Raw genomic sequence first — 8,748 nt, 5'->3', positions numbered from 1 at the left:
ATATATAACTGACGCATGGGTGTGTTCTTATGCGAGTGTATATAGATACACACAGTTGAATTATATCATTATGCATGCCTGCTGTGTATGTATAGTATATCTGACTATATATAACTGACGCATGGGTGTGTTCTTATTCGAGTGTATATAGATACACACAGTTGAATTATATTATTTTACATGCCTATTGTGTATGTATAGTATATCTGACTATGTATAACTGACTCGTGCATGTGTCCGTAGGCGAGTGTATATAGATATACGCAGTCTGTACGAACGGAATATACGCCTAAGAGAAAAAACTCGCATGTTGGTACCATCACTCTTATTACATATATCAATACATATACGTGCCGATTGACAAAATGCCGCATTCGATACGTGAACGCGTTTGTTCTGTCCAACGAATATGCTTGTGCTTTCTCATTCAGTGGTCTCCGCTAGGCTCACCGTGCTACAGTCGCGTGACAGCTGTCGGTGATCTAATTGCGTATCTACGGTACATAGGCATGGTAAGTATCTATGTCCGTGTATGTAAGTGTATTCCTATACTTGCATCCAGACATGGTACGCCCCTACGTCCATGTATTTATGTGATTTGTATACTGGCATCCCTGCACTTCACGCGCGGGTGGTCATTTGGTGTATATTTTCGCACGCGTACTTCGCCATATGCCTCTCAATAGTACACTCGACTAATTGTTATATACCCCTAAACCCTAAACCTATACTCTGACCCGTAAACCCCTAAACTCTAAACTTTATACCCTAAAACCCTAATACCCTAATACCCTATAACCTGAACCCTGAACCCTATACCCTGTACAGGGCATCAACAAGTCCTCCGCCGGGGTGATCTTCCAAGACATCGTCAGCAAGTTACTGCACATTTCTGCCACACGCCTTGGCATTCCGACCGCAAACAACCACAAAGTCGGCACATGACGCAACAAGGAGGCATACGCTACTGATAATGAATACCGAATGTGCGTATTACAAATACTCGAAGGAACGCTACGGTTGAGGATTATATACTTCACAAACGTTGAGACAATGTCACCTGACCCACTACTGGGAGATACGCCGCTGGTGCTATCACGTATACGTACAAGTACTCGAAGAAACGCTACAGTTCAGTATAGTAGGCTTCGCACACATTGAGACAGCGTCAGCCGGCTCACTACTGGGATATACGCCACTGGTGCTATCACGTATACGTACAAGTACTCGAAGAAACGCGACGGTTCAGTATAGTAGGCTTCGCACACATTGAGACAGCGTCACCCGGCTCACTACTGGGAGATATGACACTGGTGTTATCACATATACGTACAAGTACTCGAAGAAACGCTACAGATAAGCATAATAAGCTTCGCACACATTGAGACAGCGTCACCCGGTTCACTACTGGGATATACGCCACTGGTACTATCACATATATGTACAAGCACTCGAAGAAACGCTACAGATCAGTATAATAAACTTCTAAAACATAGGGACAGTGTCACCTGACCCACTATTCGGAGTTACGCCACTGATACTATCACGTATACATGCTCAACGTTCCGCTACGGGTCAGTCTATTTAATAAAGCAACCATACACGTTTAATACAACAGTTTATTTATCACGTACAAAGCAAACTTTCACTCTTGGCCTGGAAGCTTACAAGCAGAGCATCCAACGAGGCCTATATCGCATGCACGCCGAGATGCCCTTTTGCACCACCTCGGCCGCGCAAACATACAGCCAGCACCCGACCCAGCATTGAAAGTGGCACAACTGATACTGTTGAACGTACACGCACCCAAAGTTCAGCATCGGACTCGCAAGGAACCCAACCAGTTTATTATATCACATATACCTACCGAGACTTACGCCAAGGCGCAGTATATTAACATTAAAGGTACTAACGACGAATATATATCACTGTCAAATTGAACATCTCGGCTTTTAATAATTACATCCCAGCTCAAGTCCATGGAGTCCACATACAGTTCACCGACGGTATAAAATATATCTGCCAGGACAGTATAGTTTGATGCACTCCAAGATTTCTTGTGGTTGATGACAGGGTCGTTGACATAGCTGAATGCATATGATTCTGTGCCGGTGCATATGTGCAATGCACATTTATATGCAAATCTGCGATTGGGTATGTATACCTAGTATGAGCTATCCCCCTTGTATTAATACATAAATGCCATCCATTCCCGGACAAACAAAGCTGTACAGCACCAACGAGTCATATGACTTAGGGGTGTGCATGTACATATTCGGTAGGCACCTATGTTGATTGTCCACGATTTTGTTCTTCACTTACATTTGTATTATTGGTTATTTCCATACTATGTATCTCATAGTAATGTATATTAAAATTTGATGGTATCGTGTTCCCGAGCTATGAATTGTTCACACAATTCGGCACAAAGTTTATTTTCAGCGAAATAACGATCAAACAAAGTGAGCATTTTTACTCTGGTACATGCTATATGTAATAAGTCAAAGTCCAATGGAATTTCAAAGATATGTATGGAATGTGTATGAGCAATTGTTATGAATTGAGCACCAATGAATATGTAGAAATTGAACGAGAAGAGCATTTTTAAGAAAGCTTAGCATAACATTATTTATCAGAAAGACATAAATAAGGTATGCGTCTAGTTTTATATTGTGATAATACACAATCCTATGTTGCCATTACGTGGTCCTAAGACAGCGACAAAGGAGGCAAGAATATATGATGCAGAAAAGGCAAGTGAGTAGACAAACTTGCCATAGTTAGCATGAATGATCTATTTGAAGGAACTTTTGCCATGATTGGCATTGGCCAATGTGAACACCTGCTTTTCTATAATTGGTATGAATCTCTAAACGAACAGGAGAATAGAGTCATATTATCATTAATGCTTTGCAAGACTCTTCGCTGAGAATGCCTTATCAGCTTGTTCGCGTTAGAGGTACAAGTCCTCAGCCGAAGAACCCCTTCACCGAAGAACCCCTCTAAAACCGTGTGGGCGTGCTACGCGTTTGGACCGGCAAACTTGCCAACTGCAATGGAATTGTCGCCCTGTGCGCGGTGCCCGGCCCCAAACCCGATGGCAATCGTGTCGTGTCCCTGGCTTGTTTTGCCGGCCTTCTGACCAATGCTGATGGAGTTGCGTCCCCGTGTGTCCTGGACACCGTTTTGTGTGCCCACACTGACGCTGCTGGGTTCAGTCAGTTCTAATTTACTCAGCGTGCTTGTCTCGGCGTGTGTGTTTGTGAAGATTCATATAAATTTGGGCGTTTCAAATTCAAATTCGTTTTTTGTGCGTTTCAAATTCAGATGAACTTTAGCGGTGAATGCACGACGGCATTGCGCCGGTTGGCAAATACCTTTTCTGCACGATCGAGACGCGCGTCGACGATCGTGTGTTTGTATATTGACAGCACAAACATGAGTGTATTTGTAACGCCCACAGCCAGCTGCGCATTTTCATTGTATAGCACAAAAATCACACAGTGAAAATGGCGTGTTTCCACACAAATCCCGTGCGGCCAACGGTATTTTTTTTTTTAATTCGGCGAGACATCCGGGGAGGGAGTTTGTGTTATGTAGTAAACCCTATGTAGAAGTGATCGTATAATATAAAAAAGAGAGGCCTTCGAAACGTTAAGTTGTTACAAATGAGTACACTAGGTGACACTGCCAGTGCTGCAACGACCGACAAATAGGTGCTGGGGATACTAGTGCTGTTTGACATTGAGAAGTTTCCCAGCTCCGGCAATTGGTCGTCAGTGGCCAGTTCAAGCCGTACGAGTTAATCCCGAGCTCGCCCGAAGTCCAGAGTATGGGCGTTGGTGAAGAAATGGTACCGCGATGTCTACATTTGTTCAAGTATGAAAACGGACAGACTTGCCCCAAGGTCTCGTTTGAGCTGGCCACTATTTTGAGCGTGATTCCCAAGGAGCTGTGTGTCCTGGATGCAGTACAGTATTTTATGCATTCGCTCAAGTCGTGGGATCTCGCAAACTGCGTGCAGGTCATTGTCACGCGCGGCCTCGTCGACGAGACTAGTGGTGCCCCGATCACGTTTGAAGGCAACGAGCTAGAGTTGCTCTGAGTAATTTTTTATTTCGACAGTCCACGGAACGGACTCGTTTCGTCAGAATTTTGAAATCGAGCGTGTATTGTATATTGTGTGAGTATACACGTGTATAAATAGTTTGTGTTTCTCACATAATTAAGTCACTTTGACACATGTACAAAAACACAACATCTATAAAAAAAACAAGCACTGTGTATCATGCAGTTAAAGCCAATTCTCAGCAAGACGCAGATGAAATCTGGGGACGTTTCTGCGTTACCAGTCACCGAGCTGCCCGCGATCGAGACTGTAGAGAGCGATGGTGTCCCGCGGTTCTGGCAAATTGCCGTCCGTGGCAACACGTACTTTACCACGTCGTGGAAACAGGATGGTAACAAGGTCGTGCATGCACCAGTCACCGTGACGGGTAAAAACATTGGTCGAAGCAACAAAACGAGTCCTCGTCAACAGGTCATTCTCGAGGCACAGCGCAAGTGGGACCAGAAACAACCGTCAAGCCGATGCTGGCCCAGAAACTGGTCGAGAGCCGCCTCACATACCCCGTCGACGTGTCCCCGAAGCTCGACGGCGTGCGCATGCTCAGCAAGCGCGACAAGGGAGTGAAAGGGGTCGAGCTCAGCTCGCGCGCTGGGAAGCCCTTTAGCAACTTAGACCACATCCGCGCCGCTCTTGTGGAACTCATTCCGGACGCGGATTCCACTGCAAGCTGTACACTACCGGCTTGTCGTTTAACGAGCTGTCAGATATTGTCTGGGCGAACGGCGTTTCCGAGAAGGCCGGACGGGTCCACTTTTACATCTTTGACATTGCGTCAGATCTGCCCTACATTGATAGCGCAATCCAGCTCGCAGAACTCGAGTCCGAGGTGCGCAGGCTAGGCTTGGATATGCTAAAGTTTGTGCTGTACACGTCCGTTGAGTCGTTCGAGGAGATTCGGTGCATGCACGACGAGTACGTCGGCGAGGGCTAAGAAGGCACGATGGACCGCAACATGAGTGCGCCGTACAGGTACACGCGCACATTTGACCTCATGAAGCTCAAGGATTTCCTGGACGACGAATTCAAAATTGTGCACGTGAACGAAGGCACGGGCGTGGACGAGGGTACGGCCGTGGACGAGGGTACGGCCGTGCTGATTTTCGCGACCGACGACGGCCGCCAGTTCAACGTCAGACCCAAGGGGACGCTGGCGTTTAGAAGCCAGCTGTGGCAGGATCGGAATAAACTGCCCGGCAAAATGCTGACGGTACATTACCAGAAGACGGGCATCGACGACGTATCTACCCCGATTTTAGGTCGGGGTTACGATTCGTGACTATGAGTTTTTTTTTTTGGCGAGGTGCCGTTTGCCGAGCGACGCGACCGGTGCATGCACAAAAGGGTGGTGAACTTGCTGCGCCAGTACCAGCTGACTAAATCGCTAGCCGCGCTGGGTATTGGGGTGGCGCTATTTGGCAGATGACACGTTTTGCTGTGCGTATGAACAGAACAGGTGGAATATGCCCGAGATCATTGCTGCGGTGGAAGCACATGCGGTAGTAAAACTGGGCGACTTTCCAGTACAATGGCCGTGGTTAGACGTGTAAATTTGACGGTGTAGTCGTGACTAGGATTTCAATAATAAATATGTTTTTTCAAATTGTCTTACAGCGAGTGCTTTTTTGGGAATATTCTAAAAAGTAAATTTTCGTATACAATAAATTATGACACATTTTCAACCGTGTTTTGATTCGCGCTTGGAAAGGACAAAAATAAAATACTTTCGTGACAAGTATGGCCTTGTGGCAGCCACCCTCAGACGGTGGCATGTTGCCGGTCGAATCCGAGCTATCCAATCATCCGCCGGTGGCAAGCGATTCTACTACACCGACGACGTCTCTCGGACGCTTACAGATGTCATAGTGGGTTCCCCGAAAGAAAAAGAGAACAACATCGACGCCAGAGTCAGCAGCAGCAAGCAATCCGGAGACCTCGACCGCCAGGTCTCAGATTTGCAGTGCGCGTTTCCAGGCTACCGTGTTGTTCGAGAGATTGCGAGCAGCCTCAACTTCAAGCGGACCGGCCTTCATGCCATTCTCAGACAGGCTCACCAGGGACTGGTCGACACATTTGCCATTACCAACAAAGACCGCTTTGCTAGACTCGGATTTGAAATCTTGGACCTCTGGTTTCAAGAATGCGGCGTCAAACTCTGGTTCACGGTAATGTTGAAATTGCCGGCTCATCAGACACTGAATTTACCGAGGACCTCATCTCCGTTGTCACACTGTTTGTCTCGTCTCATCACGGGAAGCGTAGCGCAGCAAACCGCCACAGACGAAGGGATCTACGTGAAGCGCCGACGGACGGTGAGAGCAAAGAAGAAGCGTAAAGTCGACGAAATTGAAGGTAACGACGATCGAGCTGATGACGTGGAGGACCTTGTGCGAAATCGGGAGATTCGCATCCACCCGACCCCGGATCAACGAAAATGGCTCGATCGAAACCTTGGTGTCAGCCGATGGACCTACAACCAGTGTGACAACATTTGGAAGATGAACCGGACGGAAATGCCTTCTTTTTGCCTAAAAAAAACCTCATTTTTATTCACCGATTGCAAAATCACCTTCCTTTTTTACCATTCTCAAAATCACCTTCTTTTTGGACCATTTTGAAAATCGCCTTCTTTTTTTTTCGGGGGGTTTTTTTTTGTCGTTGTTGGCAGGGGAGGGGGGAGGCTCTGAGCCCTTGCCAGCGAGCCGGGGTCTGAGACCTGGACGAGATCGACTGAAATAGTTTATACTTTTTTTTTGTTCATCAATAAAAAAAATGCTCGAGGTATACCAAACCGTGTCCGACAAGCTCCTTTCAAAGATCTTGCGTTCGACGTCGGACGGCCGTAATATTATTTGCCGTAAGGCGCTCACAAATGAGCAAGTTGAAAATTTCATCCGCACCGGCAACATGTTTGTCGTGAACTGTGTCAACGGCAAATTATGTGGTTTTGCATCTGTAGAATCTGAAGACGGGCTTGCGATATTCAACCTAATATGTACAGAGGTACGAGGTGGCAAGGCGATAATTGACTTTATAGTCAATGCATGTAAGATGCTGTACGTTGAAGAGCTCATGCTACATGCTCTCAATGACGAGCTTATACCGTTTTATGAAACCAATGGATTTGTGAGCTCACCAGATGACCGGCGCGAAATGACCATGGTTTTCTAATAACTGTACATATTTTTCACGTATAAGAAAAATAGAAGATGGCGACCTTGAACATCTTTGCTATGATATTTTTGCTCCTCGTGGTGGTTGGGGCAGTAGTTGCGCTCGTATATTTTACGTCCACCACTGACGACACGACCACAACCGAAACAACGACTACGGGCAGCACCAACACGGCCGCAGACTTTACTACTACTACTACTACTACTACTACTACTGGAGCACTGACTAACCGATCATGTACTACTACTAGTGGTGGTGGCGGCAATCGTCGAATGCCGCGCCTTGGGCTCGGTGTGTACGCTGGACAAGAGGCCAAGGGGCTGGATGTGGGCTTTGAGTGGAGATACTACAGCATGGCCGAGCTCAGCAGCCCCACCACCAGGGGCGAGTACGACTGGACGACCCTGGAAAAGGATCTGGCCGGCGCCAAGTCCCGTGGCCGGCCAATGGTCGTGCGGATCCAGGACCAGAGTGTCACCAACTCGGGTGACTACCAAAAGTCTTTACTGCCCCCGTACGTGAGCCAGCCGAACAAGTTTGTGGGTGTGGACTGGTCGTCCGCGGACGTAAAGCAGTTTGAGCTCTAATTTTTCACGGCGTTCGCGGCCAAGTTCGATAAGGAACGCGGATAGCGTACCTGCAAGCGGGCTGGGGGTTCTGGAGCGAGAGCCACCTGTACCACGACGGCACCAACTATATCAAGCACGGGGTCAACTATCCTTCGAAAGAGTACCAGGCCAAGTTTGTGGACCACTTTGCCGGCCTGTTCAAGTGTCTGACGTTTTCGTTTAGCATCGACGGCGCGCTCAGCGGACTGCCCCTGGACGATTTGAGGTACGGGGTCTTTAACGACTCGTTGACAGCCAAGGGTAGTAGTAGCCAGGACACGTACTATACGAAACTGAATTTTGCGGAGCGCAACAAGACCCGGCCAAGCGGCGGCGAGTTCCCCGACTCGATCAAGACGCCGTTTGGGATGCGGCTCTCCTGGAACGAGTCAAAAAGTACAATGTGCAGTACGTGTTTGCGAATCAGGCAGCGCGAGGACCCGAACTGGGACCAGGCCGTGGCGGCGGTGATGCAAACGTGATAAATATAATAATAATAATAATAATATTAATAATAAAAATAATAATAATAATAATAATAATAATAATAGTAATAATAGTAATAATAATAATATTAATACTAATAATAATAATAATAATAATAATAATAATAATAATAGTAATAATAATAATAATAATAATAATAATAATAATAATAATAATAATAATAATAATAATAATAATAATAATAATAATAATAATAATAATAATAATAATAATAATAATAATAATAATAATAATAATAATAATAATAATAATAATAATAATAATAATAATAATAATAATAATAATAATAATAATAATAATAATAAATAAATAATAATAATAATAATAATAAAT

General features: G+C 45.7%; 5 protein-coding genes across 5 annotated transcripts; 4 read left to right on the top strand and 1 right to left on the bottom strand.

Moving 5' to 3' along the window:
* Positions 1-3,021: 3,021 nt before the first annotated feature.
* SARC_01585 (hypothetical protein) lies at positions 3,022-3,440 on the bottom strand (the record flags this gene model as incomplete). Its single annotated transcript, XM_014304690.1, has 2 exons — positions 3,022-3,246; positions 3,378-3,440. 2 exons carry the CDS (start codon positions 3,438-3,440, stop codon positions 3,022-3,024), a joined length of 288 nt encoding a protein of 95 aa, XP_014160165.1.
* A 123-nt stretch (positions 3,441-3,563) lies between these two features.
* Positions 3,564-4,105, top strand: SARC_01584 (hypothetical protein; the record flags this gene model as incomplete). Its single annotated transcript, XM_014304689.1, has 1 exon — positions 3,564-4,105. Exon 1 carries the CDS (start codon positions 3,833-3,835, stop codon positions 4,103-4,105), a length of 273 nt encoding a protein of 90 aa, XP_014160164.1. The 5' UTR covers positions 3,564-3,832.
* Positions 4,106-4,288: 183 nt separating this feature from the next.
* Positions 4,289-4,693, top strand: SARC_01583 (hypothetical protein; the record flags this gene model as incomplete). Its single annotated transcript, XM_014304688.1, has 1 exon — positions 4,289-4,693. One exon carries the CDS (start codon positions 4,289-4,291, stop codon positions 4,691-4,693), a length of 405 nt encoding a protein of 134 aa, XP_014160163.1.
* A 2,205-nt stretch (positions 4,694-6,898) lies between these two features.
* Positions 6,899-7,297, top strand: SARC_01582 (hypothetical protein; the record flags this gene model as incomplete). Its single annotated transcript, XM_014304687.1, has 1 exon — positions 6,899-7,297. The coding sequence occupies one exon, from the start codon at positions 6,899-6,901 to the stop codon at positions 7,295-7,297; it is 399 nt and encodes a 132-aa protein (XP_014160162.1).
* A 38-nt stretch (positions 7,298-7,335) lies between these two features.
* Positions 7,336-8,390, top strand: SARC_01581 (hypothetical protein; the record flags this gene model as incomplete). Its single annotated transcript, XM_014304686.1, has 2 exons — positions 7,336-7,843; positions 7,921-8,390. 2 exons carry the CDS (start codon positions 7,336-7,338, stop codon positions 8,388-8,390), a joined length of 978 nt encoding a protein of 325 aa, XP_014160161.1.
* Positions 8,391-8,748: the final 358 nt, after the last annotated feature.

Source organism: Sphaeroforma arctica, assembly GCF_001186125.1.
Source record: "Sphaeroforma arctica JP610 unplaced genomic scaffold supercont1.64, whole genome shotgun sequence".
In the NCBI taxonomy this organism is placed as follows: domain Eukaryota; class Ichthyosporea; order Ichthyophonida; genus Sphaeroforma; species Sphaeroforma arctica.
This window is presented reverse-complemented; position numbering and strand designations above follow the sequence as displayed.